Source organism: Neolamprologus multifasciatus, chromosome 17 (assembly GCF_963576455.1).
Source record: "Neolamprologus multifasciatus chromosome 17, fNeoMul1.2, whole genome shotgun sequence".
In the NCBI taxonomy this organism is placed as follows: Eukaryota; Metazoa; Chordata; class Actinopteri; order Cichliformes; family Cichlidae; genus Neolamprologus; species Neolamprologus multifasciatus.
Genome location: NC_140455.1, coordinates 22,049,186 through 22,074,438, shown reverse-complemented (window position 1 = coordinate 22,074,438; position 25,253 = coordinate 22,049,186). Strand labels below are relative to the sequence as shown.

The 25,253-nt window shown below is 41.3% G+C and overlaps 1 protein-coding gene across 2 annotated transcripts; it reads left to right on the top strand.

Moving 5' to 3' along the window:
* Positions 1 to 38: 38 nt before the first annotated feature.
* nup37 (nucleoporin 37) lies at positions 39 to 24,099 on the top strand. Of its 2 annotated transcripts, none has more exons than XM_085137166.1 (10): positions 39 to 213; positions 1,674 to 1,845; positions 1,926 to 2,047; positions 10,196 to 10,268; positions 10,466 to 10,560; positions 21,509 to 21,599; positions 23,140 to 23,315; positions 23,394 to 23,444; positions 23,728 to 23,821; positions 23,923 to 24,099. In XM_085137166.1, the coding sequence occupies exons 2-10, from the start codon at positions 1,690 to 1,692 to the stop codon at positions 24,034 to 24,036; spliced, it is 972 nt and encodes a 323-aa protein (XP_084993292.1). In that variant the 5' UTR covers positions 39 to 213; positions 1,674 to 1,689; the 3' UTR covers positions 24,037 to 24,099. The 2 variants fall into 2 exon arrangements, with proteins under 2 accessions (XP_084993292.1, XP_084993293.1); XM_085137167.1 differs by lacking the exon at positions 39 to 213 and adding an exon at positions 220 to 362.
* The last annotated feature ends 1,154 nt before the right edge of the window (positions 24,100 to 25,253 follow it).

Below are 25,253 nucleotides of genomic sequence, written 5' to 3'. Positions count from 1 at the left end.
CGTGTCATTGGACGTGTTTCAATTTTCAGTAACGCTTATGGATTTTCTAAAGTGGTTTAGACTTTCCCCCCAAAAAATTCTGACGCCATAACTAATACCCAACCACCCTCTGACATTTCTACTCGATGGTACGTTCTGTGTCGTAATCGGAAGAAGATTGAAAACATCTCAAACGCGGGCAGCGTTTCGTTCAAGGGATTCATTGAAAATAAGGTAATAAAGTCTATCAGTTACTGCTGTGTTCTGAGTTTAGATAGACCCTCACCAGTAAAGATTAGTTACGACTGGCTGCGGTTTGACTGGTAAAAACGACAAGCAGTGCTCCCGCATTTAAACCATCAGCACGTTTTGCTTCTAGACAGGTGACATGCTACCATTATTATTATTCTTCCACAAAAGCCACACTAGTTTAGCTGAGATATCATATTCACCTAGTTTTCCTTTACATGAATAACATGAAAATAAACGACCTTGTTGTAACTCAGCGAGAAAAAACTTAACTCGTAAGCAGTAACACAATTTTAAGCACTGTCTGCATTTGTACTAAGTTAAAAAAAAGAGGGGGGGGGGGGGGGGCGACAACTCAGTGTGTATATTAACTGCGCCGAATCTAATGTTGATCAATGTAGTTTAGTAAAACATAACATAGCCCAGCTGTGTCCTACTTGCTGTGCATGAGTCTGTAACTACTGGGATATGAAAAACAAGAAAGTTTTTGATTGACGTTTGGTTTTTAAGATCCTTAGCAACTGTTACCCTGCAGACTTTTTTTTTCTTTTTTTATTGAACATAAGCAAAAATACTGATTTAGTTTAATTAAGTTTAACTTTATTTTTTATCTGCAAGATACAAAAGAGGGTTTAGAAATCCCCAACTAGTGTAGTTAACAAAAACTAAGATAAAAGTAGGCCTGAAAACAATTTTAGTTGACTGAAAAAAATCCAGTCTAGACTTTTTAAAAATATACATTCAATAAGGTCCTGGAAATGTTCTTGATATAATGGCATCAGTTGCAGCAGATTTGTGTGTTGTACCTCCATGATGTACAGCTACAACAAGTGGTTGTAGCTCAGGTGGTAGAGAATGTAGGTATGATGTATGAATGTGTGTGAATGCTAGATAGAAAGATAGATGTAGAAACAAGCGCTTGTTTGAATGGGTGAATGATGCATGTTGTATAAAGTGCTTTGACTGCTCTAGTAGAGTAGAAAAACGCTATATAATAACAACTCCATTTACCACATCTAAGGTGCTCAAAATAGAAAAACAGTGGGTCTGTTTTGCATTACTTAACAGAACTGACTTATTTTAAGACATTACAATTAACACAACATTTATTTTGTGCCTGAGTATTTTGTGCCTTTTCATTAGAAGCCCATTGATTTACCTTTAAGCGTTAAGACAAATCTAATGTTATTTATCCTAAAAGTTGGGAACTTGTTTAGTTAATCAGTTAAAAATCAAGTTAAACACAACCTTTAACAAAATAGCTTAATATCATCATATATGTAGTGTTGAGACTTTTAATTATCACAGTTATCATGACTACTGGTACATTTACCGATAATAATCTGATCAATAAACTGATGTTCTTGTTTAAAAGTGGTTTTAAACAACAGGTATTGATGATCATCCTAATCATTTCCTATCGGTTATCCTTCTGATTCTTTCAGTGGAAGTACGCGCGACATGCAGGAGGACTCAAGTCACAGTCCCAGCTACACCGTGCCATGTGACGACTTTGTTCATGTGGTGGAGTTCAGTCCCTTCAGCTCCGGTACCCCGGCATCTCTCCTGGCCTATGGTGGAAACCAGTACGTGGTGGTGGGCACCTGCCTCTTCCAGGTTAGAGATACAGTCTCACGTGTTTTGGTTCACTGAGTGCACATCTGTTTCCTTCTCTGAATGCAACTTTGCTCCTACAGGAGGAGGATGTGGAGGTCGAGGGAGTTGAATTCAATGTTCTTCGAGCTTTTCACCATGAACTGCGTGTCGACGCTCTAGCCTGGAGCCCCGAGTCTCGGGTGGACAGGATACCCACTATCAGGTACTAGGCCACTTGCATTCCACGTGCTTTGGCCTTCTTCTGTTTTTTTTTTTTTTTGTTTGTTTGGTTTTTTTTGTTTGTTTTTGATGTCCAAACCAAGTCTTTTTATTAACATCGTATATTTTGTAGCTTGGTGGCTTGTTTAAAACTCTTCATGTAAGCGTTTTCTGAAACATGAATGAAGACACCCATGTTCAGCTTCGGGAGCTGAAGACATTCAAAACATGGGTGGTCACTTTTGAGCTTGATTGAAGTTTCTCATCTGATGTTTCTGGTTTTTGCTGGGTTAAATCAATTGCCCCCAGCTAGGGCTGGGCGATATGGCCTAAAATTCATATCGCGATATAATTTGAAGCATGTGCGGTAACGATATATATCACAATATATTCTTTTCTTCTGTATAACGTATTTTCCACACTATAAGGCACACTTAAAATCCTTTAATTTTCTCAAAAATCGAGAGTGTGCCTTATGTATGAATTCTGGTTGTGCTTACTGACCTCGAACTGATTTCTGCGTGCAGAAATCTGTTAAAAAATGTTTTAGTACAACTTTGGTAAGCCGCACTGCTTGATGGATTGTCAGAGTATTACGGCTGCCGTAGTGAGGAGCTTCGCGGAGTAATCTGGGTCCAAAACAACGTCTGCTTCAGGTCCCAAAGTCAAACGAACACTAAGAGTTAAAGACGGTCTAAATTCTTTCATCTTTAATGAAATCATCAGCATTGCTGCTTTATTGGGTGTAACAATTAAGTTTAACATCCATGCATCCATGAAAACAGAATTTATTAAATTTAACGGAGTTAGAAGTTAACAGGAAGTTAGCTCGCTAGTTTACACCTAAACATTTCATACCATGTTCTGACTGAGAGATTTTTGAAACTAATTCAAACGTACAGCTCTGCTACCACTTCCAACATAACTGAAGAGAGAAAAACTAAACAGCAGTGGTGTTTGCAGGGTTACTTAAGTTGGACTACCTAGTACAGGGGTCTGCAACCTTTTACACCCAAAGAGCCACTTGGACCCGGTTTCCACGCAAAAGAAAACACTGGGAGCCGCAAATACTTTTTGAAATCTAAAATGAAGATAACACTGTATATATTGGGTTTTTTTTACCTTTATGCTTTGTGTGAACAACTAAAGTAAGTAAGTAAAGTTTACTTATTAAGCGCTTTTCACAGACAGGCAGTCACAAAGCGCTGTACACAAATATTAAAATAAACAATGCAATCAATAGACATTATACACAATGTAAAAGATCAAATGTAAATAATATAAAGAATATAAAATACGTAGATCAACAAAAGGCTTGTCTGAACAGAAAAGTTTTTAACTGCTTTTTAAAAGAATCCACAGAGCAACTAAAGTCTGTTGCTTATGAAATCCATGAAGTGCTAAAGAGAAAATTACATTTTATTTATGTAATTAACACATTTTGAACTCTTAAAGAAATATAACAAAAGGAAAGACACCCAGCTGAACTAAAATGATCCATGTAGCAAACAAAAACTGTTGCGAGCCGCCACCCTTATATCGCCTTTGGGCTTTTGGAGCCTTGACCTGACTTTTAAAAAATAATTGGAAAAAAAAGCACAATGCTGCTGAAAAATGAAAATAGATATTTTCAAAATTCTGCCTAAATATGTATTTTACCTGGTTAATGTGTGTGGCGGGGCGTGGTCTGCAGCGCCGCTGCAGGGGAGTCGGACGCACCTGAGCGGCACCCGCAATCACGCCTCGCCGCCTTAAAGGCTACGTACACGGGTATTTTTAAAAACTGAGATTTTCCGTTTTTGTTTTAAAAAATAATAATCGTCCACACGTAAACGCAAAAATGAAGGAAAACACTGCTAGGAACATGCCAAAGCAACAGGTGGCGATATATTCCTAACCGTGCAGAAATGTTGGCCAATCAGAAGTCTAGAAGCCTCGGTGGGAAAAAGTAAACAAAGCTGGGGCATAGAAGCAGAACCGAGTCATATGTGTGGAGGGACAGTAACTGTGTTTGTATATGTAAGCATTTAAACACTGCAGAGAGTACAATTAAAAGTAACAGTATTGTAGAAATTTATTTCATCAAAACAATAACGTGGCGCACAGTGTGACGTCAAAAAAGGCGCACACCTTTGACACTGCGTTTTCTCCGTTTTCTCCGTTTTTCTCATCCACACCTAAATGCAAAAACTGAGTTTTAGGAAATATCCACCCTGGCCGGAGTTTTTAAAAATCTCCGTTTTCAGTGACCAAAAACGCCGTTTACGTGTAGACGAAAGGTGCAAATGTGTAGAAAATCTGCGTTTTCAAAAATACCTGGGGACGTGTGGACGTAGCCAAAGTCTGTGCTCTCTCTGCTGTTGTGTTATCGGGCTGTGAGCTGAAAAGCTACAGCCGGCTGTATGCGTACAGCAACCGTGTGTGAAAAGTGGTCAATAAAGAGAAGCTGAAAAGCGTGTTCATGCAAACATCGTCGGGTCTGCTGTGATATGTTTACAATGGGACTTCTGGTCCCGAACCTCTGCGCACAGCGTCTGCAAATCGGGCTTTCATCTTTACGCAGGACTGTAAGCTTTCATCTGTGAGGCGTGAGCGGTGTTTGTTTTTAACATAGTTCATGTTGGAAAACAGCTGCCGAATGTGGATCCGAAGATCCATAACTGGCTACCTGGGTTTGAAAGTCTCGATAAATGCACGGCGTTTCGGCGGGTATACCGGCTTCCGCGAGTGTGACGCTTATTTTGAGCGATGAAAAAATAATAAGATATAATTTTATTTTTATATTTCAAAATCACAATAATCTTCCAATTTATGAAAAAAAAGAACTAAACACAAATAAAATACACTTCAGCTAAATATTTCTAATTTATTTTCCCAAACCACCCGGAGCTGCAGTATAAGGACAAAAGAGCCGCAGGTTGCTGACCCCTGACCTAGTATATAATGTTATGCTACGTGATTGCTAGCGACACAGCTTTGTTAGCATAACATTAGCACATTGAAGCTGGAGGATGTACACCAACTTTTTTCCACTTGATAAAAGTTAACGTGAAGGATTCTGGTGGTTAGGGACAAATGCAATCGCATAGCAGGATGCTATACACGGGCAAACTTCAGTCAGGAGAACAACTGAGATTATTCATCCACAATACGAGGTTAGTTGTTAATATACTGTAACAACATGGGAATAGAGCAGCTGCGAGAGAATTCAACATTAATGAATCAATGTTACGGAAGTGGAGGAAGCGCAGTTTTTGGCTTTCCCCATATTTCAAAAGTGCTTCATCTCTTTGCTATGACTGTCGCCCACCATAATCTGCAGATGATAATGGTTGTAGCCGCTGCGATGCTTTCAACCAAAACAGGCGCGGCTTGATTACATCATCAACATGCGCTATCGCGATGGAGCGATATAGTCAAAATCTCTATCGTTAGCCAAATGTAAAATGGCAAACGATATATGATAGAAATGTATATCGTTTCTATCATATATCGTTTATATCGCCCACCCCTACCCCCAGCATAACCTTTTTGTATATGCTGTGTATGCTAGCAGATTCCTGCAGTTGCCTGTAGGTTTTCATGTGATATGACCACCAGCTCCAGTGGTTCCTTAGGTTGTTTAGGTTGCTAGCAGGTTGCAACAGTTGCCTGTAGTTTTCCATATTGGTCTGCAAATGCTTGCCAACTACTAGGTGAGTGACTGTAAAATTAACCAAAATGTAATGCAAACTGGAAATGGAAAAAGTTCAGCAATGTTATTTATTAACCAGTTGGAATATATACACATTCTTACCCAAGCAACAGGTGGTTGACAGTGTCTAAGCCAATGTAACTGATGCCTTATTAGCAAAAGGCATTTGGTTGGACATTTGTAGCTCATCTGTAGGTCATGGGCCTCTTGTTACGTGAGAGGTCATGATGAGGCAGGATTAGAAGGTCTCCAGCCAACTTTCACTTCCACATTAGACATTTACATCTTTTAACATAACAGGGTCACTGTTGTAAACACAGTTTTTGGGACCAGAGAAGAGACATTTGCAGAGAAAGCACACCAGCCAGTGAAAGTAGTCATCACTGCCTCTTGCTGTCACACTGCAGCTGCCAGGATGTGAGCAAAGTTGTTTCAGGTGGCTTTGGACAGGAGGGAAGTAGCCCAAGCAAAGATTGTTAGAAAGCAAGAGTTTCCGCCTAACTGAGGCGGTGGATGGGAAGGTTTCGTGGTCCCCCTGGAGGTGTTTAGCCTTTCTGTAATTGAAAAGGAAAGGCAGCTGGCCTTCTGTGGTTTACTCCACAGGACCCTTGAGCCAGCCCTGTGACGTGCGCACTTGTTATTGCGCTGATGACTACCCACTCAGGTTCCATCCCTCCCTTCAGGCTGCACGTAGCTGTGCCTTCCAGGAAAAGTACAACGTTCTCACGGGTTTGCCTCAAGTGGGGGCCCAAAGAGAGTAACAGAGAGGGGAGAAGAGGGGCCTCAAGCTGCCACCACAGCAGCTTATAATGAGAACAAGCCTGGAGACTATTAAAACCACAGACTTCAACTGAACACACACATTATTCAGCCTTGCCTGTCATTTACTATATACAGTGGACAACATGCTGGACTTTATCAGAGAGTTAAAGGCACAAAGAGAAGATGGGCAGAGGGATATGAGAATGACATGACAACAAAGACCCCCAACCAGGCTCAAACCAGAGAAGCTAAAGTTCATGTTTGTGGCATTTTACCCTCAGATGCCCTCAGGGATGATTGCAGCTTGGATTACTAGGCAACCAAAAACAGACATGCATCAGTAAATTACATGCTAATATATTCTGTAGTTTGCACAGAACATTTTAAAACTTCAGCTTGGCATCCTAGTTTGCTGCATGCATGGGTATATTTGCAAGGATGTATTCTTTTTATTAAATGTATTTTCTAAATTTCTTTTCAGCAAATAATAGAAGTACTTTGACAAATAAATAACTGATGGATATTGTATTATCCTATAATTCCAACTAGGGCTGGGTTATATCATACCGTTCACGGTAATACCGGTGTAATGTTGGGCAATGATAAGAAAATGAAATATCGCGATAGAATATGGGTAAAACGCGCATGCGCAGTGCCTTTGTTTACATACGCACATGGCTGCAACATAGAACAAGAAGAGCGAAAGTGGATCGTTAAATGAAACGGATGAACCAGAATTGGTTTGTTAAAATGCTGCAACTTCAGTGGTGTGGAACTGGTTTGGCTTTCGTCTGTCAGATATACAACAAAGCACTATTTTTGGTAGCGCATGCTAGCGGGCCGTCGTTATTACCGTGTTTTTTGGGAGATACGGCACACTTAAAATCAATCCTTTGATTTTTCTGAAAGTCGCCAGTGCCCCTTATAATCCCGTGTGCCTTGTGTATGAATTCTGGTTGTGTTTACTGACCTCGAAACGATTTTATGTCGTACACGGCGCTTGAAAATCTGTCAAATGTTTCAGTGCGACTTTGCTAAGCTACGAAGCCGCACCGCTTGATGGATTGTCGGAGCATTACGGCTATCGTAGGCAGGAGCCTCGCGGAGTGATACGTACTGTGCTTCAACATAATATTACCGTATTGTGTGTGTATAACCTCTTCTTAAGTTTTGTGGAGATTATACATGGTTATGCTGAGGATATGTCGGCCAATTTCCACTGGAAATGCCTTTTGGTTAAACTGTCAGCAAGGATTTGCATTTGCACTGCAAATTTTTTATATAACTTTAATGCATTTAAAAAGCTGCTTGTGTAAGTGCAAAATACATTGATGTTTTTTTTTTTTTTTTTTTGCACTAATAAAGTTGAGGAGTTGTAAAGTATTTTTTCTAGTGTCAGTTATATCGTCAGTTATATGTTATCGCAAATTTTCAAATGTATATTGTGATAGATATTTTTGGTCATATTGCCCTGCTCTAATTCCATCTCTACTATCTTGGGGTCCATCTGGTAATCTTCTACTCAGGAGCTTTCATTGTTTCACAAAGAGTTATTATAGTTTTGTATTTTGTGATTGGTTTTTATTAGTATTTTATCCTGACATTTTATTTACGTTTGGTTGAATTCAGCCTCGCTTTGTCAGATAAAAAAACTAAACCACAGTTCTTACTCCTCCACATCAAAAGAAGGCAGCTGAGGTGGTTCAAACATATCTTACCAGAAGGAGGTTAGGGGGCAGACACATGACACACTGGAGAGATTTTATCGTTGATCTTGGAATGGCTGGGTGTTCCCATGGAAACGTTGGAGGAGGTGGTTGGGAAGAGTGAGGTTTGGACATCGCTGCTGCCCAAACGACCTGAACCAGGTTAGGCAGGATAAGTTGCAGTGTTGGTAATGTAAGAAGAGACTCAATAGCATTAAAATGGGGGGAGTCTAAGAAGAGGCATGGTCTGATATCCCGCGTTGGTTTTGTTCCTCGAACACCAAGGTTAACATTGTGATATGATATTATCCCTTTGCGATGCATTGTTTTGGTGTTATTGACACACCATCACACCGCACACCAAACCCTGACCATGTCCCTAACAGCCATGTTTTTGTTTTGTTTTTTGTTTTTTTTTACATTTTCTTTTTCCTGAGTGGACATTGGCAACTTTTTTCCCATGTCACAGAACTAATAACATTGTGATTGACCAAGATTAATTGTGATGATTCAGGAAGAACGCCAACATGGGGGATATCAAATACACCCAAGGCAGAGAAGCCCAGACCTCCCTGACCGCGTCTTTCAGCTCTTCTGGGGGAACACCAAGGTGTTCTCAAGCCAGCCGGGAGATGCGATCTCTCCAATGCGTCCTTTTAAAAATGAAGTTCAAGTTTTATTCAGCTGTATCTGAAAGTCTTAGTGTTTGACGACATAGCTCCTGGAATCACTGGGACGCTGGGGTCAGACCACTGGGCTTGCACCCATAACTACTGTCTGACTTACTGGACCCATGTGGTGCTTCTTGCGCGTTGCGGACCCACAGAAGGCCAGGTCCATATTTTGTCTTTGGGCTGTGTCCAACTGGCCCTCATAGGCTAAGGCCCGGCTACCAGGCGCTCTTTCTTGGACCCCTCTCCCCGGGCATGGTTCCAGGGGGCCCTGGTAACCCTATCCTGAGCAAAGCAAACTGGCTCCTTGTTCTCTTGTTCATAAGGGTCGTCTGAATCACTCTTTGTCTGGTCTCTTGCCCAGGACCAATTTGCCTTGCAAAACCCAACTAGGAGCAAATGCCCCCTCAACATAGCTCCTGGGATCAGTGGGGCACAGACCTCCCCACCACAATAAAGCAGGGATTCATAAATGTCATTACAAGATGAAAGGGGAAAACATTCACATATGCATACAATATATAGACTCTAAATGTTGCTTCTTTTTTTAATGTAAAACATTAAGCCAAGATTCTGCTAATTTTGGTCAAGCAGACCTTTCAAAGATGTTCTCACTTTCAAAAACCTATCCTGTTTCAGCCTCTGTGGGGTTAAAATGATGGCACGAGGTAGAGTTTATGTCAACAAAACAAAAATTCACTGGAATTTCCCCTTTTTATTCAATGGGAATGGCTTTGACATTTAATTTAAAAAAAGGCAAAACGCCAGCGTGTGTTCCATGTTTTACAACAAACACTAATACACAGGTTGAGAGGGCCTGTCCTAATATAATCTAATCTACTGTAGCAGTAAAACCCTGGAGCACGTTAAGGCTGTTTGTAGTGACATCATGCCAAATCCATCTGTGCCTGTGCTCGAAAATGTGTGAACTGCTGTCTGTTTATTCTGGTGATATGTGTGTGTTTTTCTTGTCATAAGTGAGTTAGTGTAATTGTGTGAATAATTGCAGGCGCTGGTATATACGAGGACTGATTAGAGGGGAAAGTCCTCTGTCTGGCTCTGCACAGGTTTCTTTGAACAGAAGCGTGCACAAATGGCGTGAGGATTCTTATTTTTCTACGTGTTTATCTTAGCTTGCAATCAGAATCTCCCTGGCAGTGCTTCTACTGATCGGTGTCCAAGTTTTTACCACACACACACACACACACACACACACACAGTCTCATCCAGAGGTGTCAGTGTAGGCAGTTGCATGATGTTGTTTGTCATCGGTCTGACTGTTTTGATGCTCACTCTGTTTTTATGTCCTCTCTTTGCAGGTTGTGCACGGCTGCAGCTGACAGAAAGCTACGCCTGCTGACTTCTGATCTTCAGGATAGGCATGAAGTCAAGGTAATGCAACATCTGGAGCACATTGGCCACAACTGCGCTTGTCATTAGGCATCAAACTTGCGCTGCTTAGTGCTGACGTTCAGTGCTTAGCGATAGAGGAAGTAGTTAAACTGCTAGAAAACATTCATTTAACAACTTATTGATTGGTATATTTTCTGTTTTTGTTCACACGTTTGTTTTTCCCATGCTGTCACTAGGTAATGGAGGGTCACATCAGCTACATTAACCATTTGGTGTTCGAGCCCATAGAGGGGAAACAAATTGCTTCCGTCAGTGATGACCACACTTGCAGGTCGAACCCGTTTTATTTCCATGTGTGTGTGCGTGTGTGTGTTCCCAGCTTCTGATTTTCAGTTCTGTTCTCTGTTAATGGTGCAGAAAGTTCTGACAGTGTTTCCACAGTGAAACACGATGCTAAGCACAACATGCTCCAGTGTGACTGTGCGTAAGCACAGAGCTGCTTTGTAGATTTTCTAGCTAATTGGTTAAATATGGAAATCCAATTAACTGCAGAAAGATTTTCCTCTCTCTAAAGGGGGGTGGGTGTCCCGTAACAGGGTCCCCAAAATTTCCTTTTCAATTAAGGCGAGAGGAGGGGAAAAAGTGCATCAGTAGCTGGGGTCACTACAGGGACAACCCCTGTAACATTGTGAGGCTGGTTCTGCTGCAACATACAAGCATGTCATTTAGCTTTTACTTCTGGCTGCCCACTTCAGCCACATAGCCGTTAGTATTAGCTGTCCTGGAGGTAGTTAAGTCATATACTTTTAGCTAGTTATTTCAGCTAGTGTTGCTTTTTATTTCAAATGGCTGCAGCAGTGTAGAAACTCTAATATTTTTAGATTCAAACAAAAAAATACAGGTAGTTGGAGATAACGGACTGGATATAAAGATGAACATAGCTACTCTTACACCACCTGTCATGGAATAAGGGGTGACTAAGTAAATCAAGACTGTGGACACATAGTAACGACTTCATGCACCAAATCATACTCTTCTTTATGTCAACCAGTTGGGGAATATATTGAATAACATGCGCACAACATCACATGAGAAATGTCAATCAAGTCATAAATTGGGTTAGGAGTAGGCTTGTTTTCATGTAGTCTTTTTTTTACAGTTGGACCTGATTGACTCGACACCCTCTGGTTAATAGAAAGAAGAAAAAGTTTTGTTTTTCGGACCTGACTGTAGACTGCATATGTAGCTATGTTTCTCTGCGAAGACCTCCAAAATACAAGGCCTTGTAGATCTCAGAAGGGAGTCTGGTGTGGGAATGGAGAGTAGACTTTTAACTGAGGAATCCAGTGTCCAGGATGGGGTGTAGGGGAGGAGAAGGTTCTGATAATTACTGGATTTGTAGCTGAGAAGAAGGATTTTACAGGAGACTTGCCTTGACTGGGAGCTGGTGGGGGTGATGGGTTAGCAGGACTTGGTGCAAAGAACTTTCCAGAGCAATGACTTGGAAGCCACAACCAAGAATTCAGCCGTATTGTTGTTCAGTTAGAGAAAGTTGGTTGACATCCAGATTTTGATATCTTCCAGGTAGTGAATCCAAAGCAGAAATACCTTCAACATGCATTTTTTTTTACTGGCTATTCTGGTTGCTGAAAGACTTCAAGTGTTATAGAAGTATATTTGAAACTCATTTCCCTTGCTCTGTGACCTCAGTAAACACTTTCCACATGGTTTTATGATCTCAGTTGCTAGTTTCAGGCCTTATCAAATAAAAAGTGAAGATTATCATAATTTTAAGAGTTACAAACTAGCATTATCTAAGTCCTTCCTGTCTTGTTCTTATTTACACAGGTAGAGCCATGCCTTGCTTTTCATGTCTGGTTTCAAAACACCAAGATATGAAAGCCCAGGCATGCAGCTAACCACTACCAATACCTTGTTGGCATTTACTGCCACATCGCAGACAGTCCTTTATCATGCTGGCATTAAGAGAGAGTTTAATCTCATATTCTGAAGTATTAAAAAAATGCTATTAATACCTGTACCTGTTGATGTGGATTCTGAGGTGGAGGATATTTTTCCAATAATTTATTGTGAAACTATGTGCGTTTGCGTTAGTATTGTATGATTTTATTTGTCTTGAGAGTCACACTACATTATAATCCAGCTTTTTTTTTTTAAAAATTGTGCCGCCTTCTTATGTTTTTATTTCCACAAATAATGGTATCATATACAGTGCTTTGAAAAAGTATTTATATATATTTTATATAATTATGGCATAATTTCTTAGATTTTCTCCGTATTTGTCACACTTACTTCTTTCACATCATCAAACAAATACTAATATTAGATCTCCAAACCTACCTCCCTGTGTGGAAAAAGTAATTGCCCCTTAAACCTGATAACTGGTTGTTCCACTCTTGGCAGCAAGAACTGCAATTAAGCATTAGTTATCAAACATCAGTTATCATAGAGTTTTTCAGATCACCGTGGAGGAATTTTAGCTGATTTTTCTTTACAGAAGTTAACAACAGAAGTTGTTTTATTTCAACTGCATTGAATGGTTTTCCAGATGCTTTGGCCTGTTTAAGGTCATGCCAAAGCATCTCAATCAGATCTAAGTCTGGACTTTGACTTGGCTTGTGTGTTTCAGATCATTGTCCTTCTGTGTAACTTGAGTGCTCTTGAGCTTCAGGACATAAACTGATGGTCAGAAATGTTCTGGAAGAAAGCAGAATTCATGTTTTCATCAACTACAGCAAGTTAATCTGAAGCAGCAAAGCAGCCCTACACCATCACACTCACAGCAACATGTTTGACTGTTGCTGTGATGTTCTTTTTATGAACTGCTGTGTTAGTTTTATGTCAGATGTAACGAGACTCAAACCTTCCACAAAGTTCAGCTTTTGTGTCGTCAGTCCACAGAACATTTTCTTAGAAGTCTCGGAGATAATCAACATGTTTTTTGGCAAATTTGAGATGAGCCTTTGTGTTCTTATTGGTCAGCAGTGCTTTTCTTCTTGAACTCTCCCATGGATGGCATTTTTGCCCAGTCTCTTTCTTATTGTTGAATCATGAACTCTGACCTTAACTGAGACAAGTGAGGTCTGCAGTTCTTTAGCTGTTGTTCTGGGTTCTTTTGTGACCTCCTAGATGACTCATCGATGCACTCTTTGGGTAATTTTTGTCGGCTGGCCACTCCTGGGAAGGTTCACCGCTGTTTCGAGTTTTCTCAATTTGTGCATAATGGCTCTTACTATGGTTCGCTGGAGTCTCAAAGCTTTAGAAATGGGTTTGTAACCATGACTTTGTTTCTCAGCTGTTTCTTTAGATTGTGTATGATGTGTTACTTTTTGAGTGATTCTTTTGTACCCTGTATCTCTGTAAGAAACGATAAAGGGGCAAATAATTTTTCACAGCCCTTTAGCCAGTCAGTTTTTGACTGTCAGCAGCGTAGTGATCCCACTGTCCATTCACATCTGATCAAGTCTCCTCAACTCTATTCCTCCGCTCCCTCTGCCAAGTGTCCAGAGAAAACAGGAGTGCGCTCTCTCTGCTGAAAGATTTAAATTCTGTCATGTTGAGAAAATATGGGACGCAGGAGGAAGACAGAGGAGGAACAAGGGATAGATCAAGTTAACAGGAGACGACCTTCCAGTCAGCCCACACAAACTGAGCCTCGATATGAGAACAGGAAAGAAAGGGAGGGAGGTTTCTATCTGCATGTATAGACTCATGACCTCTCCATCAGTTTGTTAGCTTTGGCTGGAGTGCCTCTACTATAAGTTTGTTTAGTGTTGTCATCACTGTCCCCTGCAGCTGTGGGACCTCTGCTGTTTCCAGTATGCAACCTGACGCTGGAGCAGCAAGGTGGGGAACCAGACTGCACTTCCTCAGAGATGGAGTCTTGCTTCATGTAGTCTAAACAACTCATGGTGTCAGTGTAGGTGGAAAGGGTGTGGGTTATGCCACCTAGAGATCACGAGGGCACACTGCAGGGTTCTGAGAGGATTTGGGGCTGACTGAGTTCACCGCTGAACTCAGGAAAACACCCACCTGCTGCTGCTGCTGCATTATGTGTATGGTTTAAAGCAGTATATCCCGTTCTCACTGATAATCCGTTTGTTTTTTCCTCAATCCCTCATCTTGTGTAAGGGGAGAAAAAATTACAGTACTGTGATAGCCTGTCCTTGATTACTGGTTCCCAACCTTATTGGGTCCCTATAAGATTAGTTCAAATAACCCTTTGTAACCCCACCCACTCAACATGTTCTGAATTTGTTGTCATGGATTGCAAACCTGACCTTATTGAACAATTTTAGTTACATAAAGGTGGATATTCTGTTAATGTGGGCAGCTTCCATTACTACTGCCTTTTTAAAAAAATAAGTAATCTTGGAAGTTGGGAAAATTGTGTGATCGTGTGTTTTAAAGTCAGTAGAGTATAAGAAATGCTATTTTTATAAAACATTTAATACATTTTTTTGTTTCTCGCTCTGTCAACAACTAAATAAGTCGTTAACCAACATTTTCCACCTTTCTCAGTTGTTTCTGGGTCTTAAGAGAGCATTCCTGCCACCTTTTCACAATCTGGACCACATTTTTTTAGATCAGTCTTAGCTTATAAAGAATAAGCTAGATGTTTCTAGATTATCAAGATTCAGTGTTGCTCCCTGCTAACAGATTTGTCAAATTACAGACTTTGTGCTTGACTGATATTTTCCCATAGATATAGGAACTGAAATATTTTTGCAATTATAGCTATCGCCATCTGGGGGCTTTATGGAAAAAAAAAAAAAACACACAAAAAACAGCCATGCCCATCTTTTATATACAGTATATGGTTTCAGCTGTCTTTTTAGCCTCATCAGAAATGGTGTTACTGGAAGGATGAATGTCAAGAAGCCATTCTAAAGGAAGGAAAACCGGGAGAAAGGCTGAGGTATGCCAAATTATTCAAGAACTGCACTGAAAATCACTGCACTGATGAAGTGATGGATCCAAACTTGAAATATGTATGGCTTTAGGAGAGAGGTACAACAGTGAGTATCTGGAGCCATTGTAGAACACGGTGAAAGCCCTTTCATGGTTTTGGGGCTTGAGTTCAGCCAGTGATGGTGGGGATCTTGTCAGATTTTTAACCACTGTACAAAACCACATGGAAAGCATCTGGTTATCAACAGCTTGAATGATTTCAAACACTCTGCCAATGCAGTAAAAACATACCGGAATAGAAAAACACACAAGGGAACACCATCAGTCATGGATTGGCCTCCCCAGAGCCTAAACCTCAACATCATCTTCACAGACAACTGAAGAAAAGGCAGAAACATCCAAAGAAGAGCTCTGAATGTCCTTAAAGAAGCCTGGAGAACTATTCCTGGAGACTACTTAGTAACTGAGTTCAGGTTGTGTGGAAGAACAAGGGAGGTCACACCAAATATTGACTTTTCAGTTTGTTCGCCGTATATATTTGTGTTCCCTGTTCATGTAGTGACCCTTCAAGGTACCAGAGATATGATTCTTATTTCTCACCTTTGATTATTTATTCTATTCTCTAAAACAAATCAGGTCACACAGTGCTAACGGCATTTCCCGTTTCCCTCATTTATCCGAAACCCCAAAAAACCACAACGCTCCATCCTTATTGTTTGCTCACTCAGATCACTTCCAATGTCCTTTTCATCTCTGTTGTTGTACATGGAAGCAGAGTTATTGCTTGATGTAGTGTGATGCAATAACAGTGCTTTATCAGAGGTGACGCGTGTTTTCATGTCTCATGTCTTTCACCTCATTCGGCAGAGGTTATGTTTTTTTGGGGAGCTGGCGTTCTCCATTTGAAGGGGAGAGCGGTTGACCGCAGTTTGGCTGTTGGTGGTGTAGCGTGCAATTGAGCTCTGCTTGGCTAGTGGTCTAAAAGAATAGGGTTTAGTCGTTGTTTTCCTCATGTGGTCTGGGGGTTTTTCCTCTCTCTTTTCTTTTTTCCCCCCCTCCTTCGTTCTCCACAATGGAGGCCCAGGCTGCACATGGGCAGAGGGGAGAAGCCTAGAGTTTTGACAGCACCCTATCCTACTGCCTGCACGGGAGACGAGGCAGGAAAAGTTGAGTGTTTACTGTGGTCTTCATCTGAGACGGGGCATATCCTCCCCTACACCGCACCGCTGAGGACATCAATCTCTCCAACAACACACTTGGCATTTAGATAGTCTTTGGAGGTACTTTATTACATGATGTCTTTTGCATGACCTCATCAGTCAGCGCCTTCCCATGCTTCATAAGCATTTGTTTTATATTCCCAGAAACACTTGCAGCCTTCCCTGTGCCCCCATCTCCACCTTTTCTTCAAGTTCAGATGTGGTTAACCGTAGATCCAGGTCTCAGGAAACGCAACTCTCTTGGTCCAAGTGATTCATTACATCCGTGGTGTTGCTGAGCTGCTTTTGCGATCATACATCTTATTTAGCTGCTGGAGCCATGCTCTAATTAAGATTGGTCCTAATCCTCCAGAACTCTCTGTTTCATTTGCATAAAGTAGGATGCTGTTCAACTTTTCTCCGCCACGCTTCCCCAGCTGACGTGCGTTTCGCTGCCCTACGCTGTATTCCACAGAAAATGAATGGCAGCGGGCCGCCCACAGCGAAACATTTGCTGTAATGCAAGTGGAGCATAACACCAACTCAGGCGAGGGTGCTTAGCCCCCTACCTCCATTCCACTCCAACCCACCTTCCTCTGCCCCTGCTGTCAGAGCTCAATGTAATATGAGGCTGGCGTTTTTTCTGTAAGAGTAAGTCTGTCTGTCTTCGAAGCTTGAGGGCCCAAATCTGAGGAAAGAGCCCATTTTCCCTGGAAAAGGATGAAGACAGCTGTACCCTGCTGCAGATTAGAGGAAACCATGAACTTCAGTGAAAAGACGCCACCCATTATTTACTCACCAGCCTTTTACTGTGAAAGCCAGGCATGTTTCCACAAAGCTGCAGATTTATTGAAAAATCAAAATCTTTTTTAAAGATGATTTTGGTGTGTGGGAACTAGAGATCCCAGGTTTTCCTGTTTGGATTTGTTGGCTTAGTCTATCTGCTGATATCAGTATCAATCCAGTGTTAAAGTAACAATGCTATATTCCTAACTCCAACACGATTCACCAGTCTGGCATTAGTGGGTATCTTTGCTGCTGTGGTCTTTATAGCAACAACAACCAGCAACTCACAAATACAGCTAACCAAATTTCGTGCTGAAGACCAGAGATGGGCAGTAACGCGTTTCTGTAATCCGATTACTTTTTCAAGTAATGAGTAAAGTAAGGGACTACTATTGCATAAAAGGTAATTAGTAGGGCTGGGCGATATGGCCTAAAATTCATATCACGATATAATTTGAAGCATGTGCGGTAACAATATATATCACGATATATTCTTTTCTTCTGTATAACGATTTTGGCTGCAGAAATCTGTTAAAAAATGTTTTAGTACAACTTTAGTAAGCCGCACTGCTTGATGGATTGTCAGAGTATTACGGCTGCCGTAGTGAGGAGCTTCACGGAGTAATCTGGGTCCAAAACTCCATCCGCTTCAGGTCCCAAAGTCAAACGAACACTAAGAGTTAAAGACGGTCTAAATTCTTTCATCTTTAATTAAATCATCAGCGTTGCTGCTTTACCAGGTGTAACAATTAAGTTTTACATCCACGCGTCCATGAAAACAGAATTTATTAAATTTAACGGAGTTAGAAGTTAGCTCGCTAGCTTCCACCTAAACATGTTGTGCTACGTGATTGCTAGCAACACAGCTATGTTAGCATAACATTAGCACAGTGAAGCTGGAGGATGAACGGCAACTTTTTTTCCACTCGATAAAAGTTAACGTGAGGGATTCTGGTGGTCAGGGACAAATGCAATCGCATAGCAGGATGCTATACACGGGCCAAACGTCAGTCAGGAGAACAACTGAGATTATTCATCCACAATACGAGGTTAGTTATTAATATACTGCAACAACATGGGAATAGAGCAGCTGCAGAGAATTCAACATTAATGAATCAATGTTACGGAAGTGGAGGAAGCGCAGTTTTTGGCTTTCCCCATATTTCAAAAGTGCTTCATCTCTTTGCTATGACTGTCGCCCAGCATAATTTGCAGATGATAATGGTTTTAGCCGCTGCTGCGATGCTTTCGACCAAAACAGGCGCGGCTTGATGACATCATCAACATGCGCTATCGCGATAGAGCGATATAGTCAAAATCTCTATCGTTGGCCAAATTTATATCGTTTCTATCGTATATCGTTTCTATCGCCCACCCCTAGTAATTAGATTACTGTTACTTTCCCGTAAGCATGCTGCGGTACTGCGTTACTAAAACCGTGATTTTTTTTTTTTTTTTTTTTTTTTTTTTGCGAGAGTGTCTCATGACAATGACAATAATCGAGTGCGACGTTTGTGGCAACAGCTGTGTGCAGATCAACAATGGATCATATATCGAGTGCGGGAGAGAGTATTAGCGTGCAGCGTTTAAAGCGTGGAAGTACTGACCTTACTTTGAGTTTGATTCCATAAAAAGTGACAAAAACATTAGCATCCGCTGTTCACTGCGTGGGAAGAAAACTTCTTTTTACAGCGAAAAAAACCTAAACTTCCGAGCAAGCACGGACAGTACGCTGCCACGGGAATGTGAAACTCCCAGATCCTTCCACTGACCGCTACGACACACCTGTACCAAGGCAAACCTCCGCCTGCCCCACTCCTGCTATACAGGTGAAAATAGAGCAACAGGACCGCTGAGTCCTTGATTTAATTATTTTCTGCTGTGTTTTACGTGCATTTATTTGAAAGACTGAGTGTAAACACAAAAAATATTTTATTTTATTTCATGTGCTGGAATATGCAGAAAATAGGTTTAAATGTTAAACAAATTTCTTCCAGTCAGAGAATGTTGCATATAATTTAATGTTTGCTTCATGCGTAAAGTTAAAAGATTAAAACTAATGAAACTAGTTTCAAAACGAGACTTTTTCATTCAATTACATTTTATATGATGGATTATGCAGAAAAAAATAGAATTGGACTGAAAGATCTAGCTTTATTAAAAAGCTTTATTACCTATTCAGGTTGTAAATCATTTTTTAAAAAAGTAACTAAGTAACTAATTACTTTTGAAAATAAGTAATCAGTAAAGTAACGGGATTACTTTTGCCGGGAAGTAATCAGTAATTAGTTACTGATTACTTTTGTCAAGTAACTTGACACACTGCAGAAGACAACAAGAGTCAAATCAACAGGAACAATATCCATCCATCCATTTCCTTTCACACCTCAAAAGAGGTTATAGTAGCGGCAGGCAGACCGAGGTATTCTGAACGTCCTTCTGCCCAGATGTTTTTTCCCTGTGTCTTCTGAGAGATTCTGAGACACCATCAGCCCAGATGAGATTTATGGTCATCAGCCACTTTATTGGTTAAATCTGTTCCACTGCTTATTAACACGAATATCTAATCAACCAATCACATGGAGGCAACAACATTTAGTTAGTTAGATACGGTCACATCAAGCATTAGGATGGTGAAGAAGGTGATTTTGAATGTGTCATGGTTGTTGGTCTGAGTATTTAAGAAACTGCTGATCTGCGATCTCTAGGGTTTACAGAGAATGGGTCTGAAAAAGAGAAAATATATGAGTAAGTAGCAGGTCTTTGTGCAAAACAGCCTTGCTGATGTCAGAGGACAATGGCCAGACTGCTGCGAGCTGATAGGACAAAAAAACAAAACAAAAAACCGACAGTAACTCAAATAACTACTCACTACAACCATGGAATGCAGAAAAGTATCTCTGAACGAACCGCCTGCAACAGAAGACCACACTGGGTACCCCTCCTCTGAGCAAAAAACAGGAAACTGAGTCTGCAACCCACATAGGCTCACCAACATTAGACAATAGATTAGAAAAACGTTGGTCTGATGAGTCCCAGATTCTGCTCTGACATTGAAGGGTTAGAATTTGGTAAAACCAACATGACAACTTGGATTCTATCCTGTCTGATATTAACTTATCAGGCCAGTGGTGATGGTGTAATGGTGTGGGAGTATATCTTCTTGGCACACTTGTGGTTCTTTACTACCAATTGAGCATTGTTTAAACACCATAGTGTGCCTTTCTTCCGATGGCTACTTCCAGCGGGATAATGCACCATGTCCATGACAGTGAGTTCACTGTACTCTAATAGCCTCCACAGTCACCAGATTTCCATCCAAAAGAGCTTCTTTGGGATGCTGTGGAATGAGAGAATGACATCATGGATGTACAGCCGACAAATCTGCAGCAACTGTGTGATGAATCTATGCCATGAAGAATTAACGCAGTTCTTAAGGTAAAAGGGAGTCCTACCCAGTGCTAGCAAGGTTTATCTAATAGTCTCTCCAGTGAATTCTGGGACTACCAGGGGCACGTCTAGAGAACTTTTCAGGGAGGCATTCTGATCAGTCCAGACAGCTTGCAGCCAGCAGTAACCCATTTCGACCTTGTTTACTTGTGTTCATGAGTCTGGATAAATGACCAAGTGAAGGCTGGAACGTAGACAACTGATAAGTCAAGAGCTTAACCTTTAGGCTCTCTTTAACACAACATCTGCATGCAGTTTCATGCTCCACCCTCCCGTCACTCAAGACAAGATGATGGTGCAAGTTGAGGGAGTTTGATAACTACTGCAAACATACACAGCTGCAGCAAAAACAGAACCATATCAGCCATATCTCATCCAAATATTGGATCATTGCATGCCTTAATAGGAATAAGAAAACTCAGGGCATTATATTTGCAAAGGTCAAGGCTGTGTGTGCCATTATGCTTTTGCATTTAGCACTACTGAGAAAGAAACCTTTGGAAGGTCAATTTGTTCTAATGTTATGTAAGGGCTAAGGGTGGCTCAAAATCCGATGCTATTTTTAGGCGCCTACTCTAAAGCCCCATCTTTGCTGTTAATTAAGAGGTAGTGGATTTTGTTTTTGGATTTTAGGCCAAGAACAGTTCACGTGTCAAACTGAATCAATCCGTAGCACAACTAATTAGAAATGATTAGAGCCCTGTGTTTTTTTACCTCCTACACAATAATGAGACAGTTATACAGGTTTTGGCAATTAATTCTCACAGCACTTGCGAACACAGTGTCAGTTCCAATACTCTGGAAACAAAGTGGGTCAAACTGGGTCAAACAAGGTGCCTCACTCTGAGATCACTCTGCATTTTGTTGGTGTCCATTTTAATCTTTGTTGTCCACGTGAATTCATGTCTGCAGGGTGTGGGACCTGGATGGGAATGAAAGCGCTACTTTCCGGCTTCAGTCTCCTGGCATCAGTGTGTGCTGGCACCCAAAGGAAGTCTTTAAGGTAGGAGTTGCCTACTCTAAATCTGAGGTAAAACCCCTGAGTAGTATAGATGGTTTACAGCTGGAGGGTCAGGTGTGAGGTCAACTTTATGGATGCCCTCACTCCTCCGAGACGTCCTCATTGTTATCAGAAACACTTGAAGTTCACGTGGGTGGTCAGATAAGCCAAATAAAAGATTCTGCCCAGCATTCAAATATAGATTTTGTTGTGAAATATCTTGATGTGGTGCCCAAAGCACACATGTGGGTAAAAGTGCTTCAACAAGCCACAACAAAAAGCCTGCTGAAGTGTACAGAGGAGGGTGAGAAACAAAAAAATATAGTTTTTAAATCCTTTCATAATGTTGCAGAGTCCAACAGAGTTCATTCTGCTTAATTTCTACTTTCTATACTGTTGCATGCTGGGACATGCTCTAATCTGTAGTTTAACTGATATATTGCACATCATATACATAAATCAGTATATATTTCACTGAAGCTCCACATCTCTAAACCACTGTCTCTGTAAATATGGTTTCTACTGCATAAAGTTAATAGGGTCAACAATAAAAATACAATAAATTATACACTAAAAACCATAAATCTGAATTAGAAAGAAGAACTCTCACATAATAATAGAAGTCAGCTTTGTTTGCACAAAAACAAACGCCAGGATGTCCTGCTCAAGTAGATCTGAAAGCAAGTGAGATTAAATGACTGAATCAGCAGCTCTTATGTGAAAAAATAGGTTGTTCCACAGATTAGGACCCACCACCGAAAAGGTCCTATCGCCTCTGCCTTTGAGCCTGGAAGTAGTAACATCCAAGAACAATTGGTTCCTAGACCTCAGTGCTTTGGTAGGCGTGTAGAGCTTCTTCGCCAAAACACTAAGACTCTTAAAAACAAGTAATAAAATTTTAAACTGGATCCCGAGATGGACTGGAAACCAGTATAGGGAGGCCAATACAGGTGTGATGTGGTCACGCCATTTCTTTACTGTCAGAAGGCGAGTTGCTCCATTTTGTAGAGCCTGCAGGCTACGAAGTAACGACTTAACAAAGCCAACGTACAAAGAATTAAAACACTCTAATCATGAGGTATTAAAGGTGAGAATTACTCTCAAAGTCATGTTGAAGGAGATTGGCCTTCACCTCACTGAGGAGATGTAATTGAAAAAAAGCTCATCTTATTTGTTTCCCCAATAAAGATGTTTCACGACCTTCCCAGTACCCTTAATGATGAGTTTTGATGCCTCAGTGTTTGATGCTCATACTGTAAAATATGTCCACTGGCATTTATGTGCCCATGAAAAAATTAAGTACCATCATTTTTAGGAAATCTCTATGAACTGACAGGATATTTGGTACCAGTTGTTTTCTGTTCATATAACCTTGGTACAGAGGTTTAGTTGTGCTCCAGTACCCACCATGCATCCGTGTCATCTTTGCTACCTTTGTTGCAACCAAAACGAGCACCACTTTCAGAATAAAGCATGAATTTGGTGCAGAAGTACAAAGTGTTGTGAAATCCCTGATACATTCATTATGTCCTGTGCTCTCTAGTTAATGGTGGCAGAGAAGAAGGGGACGATTCGCTTTTATGACATGGTCACCCAGCAGGCCATCCTGTCACTGGAGAGCGAACCGCTCATGTCGGCAGACTGGTGCCTCACCAACACGATCAAAGTAGGCGGGGTGTCGGGAAGCGACTGGCTGATCTGGGATATAACTCGATCCAGGTAAGAGAATGTGTGGTGCTGATGTTGCTCGAGGTATTGATTTGGGATGTGTCTAAGTCACGTTTTTGTTGTTTGCAGTTACCCACAAGAAAAAAGACCAGCTCACATCGATAAAGCACAGCTGTTTAGGTGAGGAAAGTTCTTCCATAAGCCTTATTGCTTCGTTCATACCTGCTCAAGTTTCTCCTTTAAATCTGGTCAGTCTGTGATTCGCTAAAAAATATTTTAATTTTATTGAAATTGAAAGATTTGGAGTTTTCTTTTTGGTCTTTTACAAAGACCTGAATTGGTTGGCATCACAGAAGAAACTTTCATGATTTAACACAAGTCAGTTTCAGGAGGATGATTTTATATTTCAGACAGTAATTCTCCATTTGTGTGAAGGCTTTCAGGACATTGTTCTTCTCCCCAGGTGGTCTCGAGCCAATGAAAACCTCTTTGCCACAACGGGATGTCCAGGAAAGATCAACACTCAGCTGATCATCCACCATCTCGGCCACCCGCAGGTCTGTGTGTGCTTTCCATAGTTGTTATGGGTTTTGTTTTTAATTAAATTTAATGTGCTTTCCAACCATCAACTCACGTCACACACCTCATGACGTTACAGCCGGTGGCGATCGGGTCGGTGACCGTTGGATCAGGCCTCAGTTGGCACCGGACGCTGCCGCTCTGTGTGGTCGGCGGCGACAGGAAGCTTTGCTTTTGGATGACTGAGATGTAGACATCTGTTGTGGAAACCTGCGTCCTGTTTCTGTTTGTGCTCAATAAAATATTTTTCCAAGTATTCGTGCAGTTTGTGTGGAATTTGATGGGAATTGGCTGCATGCTCGAGCTTTGTTCTTCTCATTTCTGACCACCCCTTCAGGTCAGCTACAGATAAACGGCAGGATTGTCTGGTTTATGCCGAGAACTTGTTTTTCATTTCTCAGAGGAATGACTTACATCAGTTGTCTGTTATGTCCTGCCAAGAGAGCCGTAGTTCAAAGGAACGTGTCCGAGTGCCAACTCTACACTTCACCAGTCAACGTTGTCCTCGTACAGGTGTTTTCTCTCCCTCTTGGCTTCTGAATTTGCTTACTATCCACGGCGGACCTTGAATCATATCACGAAAAGTGTAAGCACGGGAAAAGCTCAGGGAGGCTCTCAAGTCTGAGGTCATTTCAGGTTATCTTCAGCTTCAAACTGAGCAGTTACGTGAGGATTTAGGAAGAGGAGCAGATGTGCCTCACCTGACCTTGATGGATGACTTGGCAGCTGCTCGCAGTAGAACAAAGACTTATTGTACCATCACAGGAATGCCTGTGAGTTTTCAAAGCGGTTGTACGGCCGCTCAACTGCAGCGGGTGCTGGTGTAATTAAACTGATCGTGAATCATTCAAGGTGGCAGGCGATCACTTCAGCTTCCACCTCAAAGCACGAGCTTTATTTCAACGTAAACGTCAGCTCAAACACTGGGTTATATTGGACGCCGACGTCGGTGTGACAGAGCAGGGGCGAGCACCACTCTTTCAAACCAGTCCATCAGCCTCCTATATTTCTTGGACAGGAGGCGCTGACCACCATCCACAAAGCATAACATGCTACTGCTCTCCCGGTCCACTTTTTTTGTTTGAACAAGTCCAATGTGGTCGCAGCTCTCTGGGTTTTGCCGTGCTTTAGGTGCGAGTGGTGTTGGAGCAGCTGCGTATACAAGACCGATTCCAAAAAAAAGTGGAGCGGCTGTGTGAAATGCAAATAAAAACAAAATGATTTGAAAATCATTTAAAGCCTGCGTTAAGCTGAATATTCTGCAAAGCCGACGTATAAAAAGATCGAAGCCGAGTAGTGTCACCTTCCCACTGTGTTGCATCACATCTTACTTTAACAAATTCAGCTGCTCAGCAGTTCGGGCCTCCTTTTGTTATATGTTTGTATCATAACGTGCCAAATATCTTTAAT

What these genes read in the sequence shown, in the direction of transcription:
- nup37 (XM_085137166.1), top strand. Translation starts at nt 1,690, where the DNA reads ATGCAGGAGGACTCAAGTCACAGTCCCAGCTACACCGTGCCATGTGAC. An exon ending in AGTGATGACCACACTTGCAG is followed by an intron (nt 10,561 to 21,508) that starts GTCGAACCCGTT and finishes TCATGTCTGCAG; the next exon opens with GGTGTGGGACCTGGATGGGA. An exon ending in GATAAAGCACAGCTGTTTAG is followed by an intron (nt 23,445 to 23,727) that starts GTGAGGAAAGTT and finishes TCTTCTCCCCAG; the next exon opens with GTGGTCTCGAGCCAATGAAA.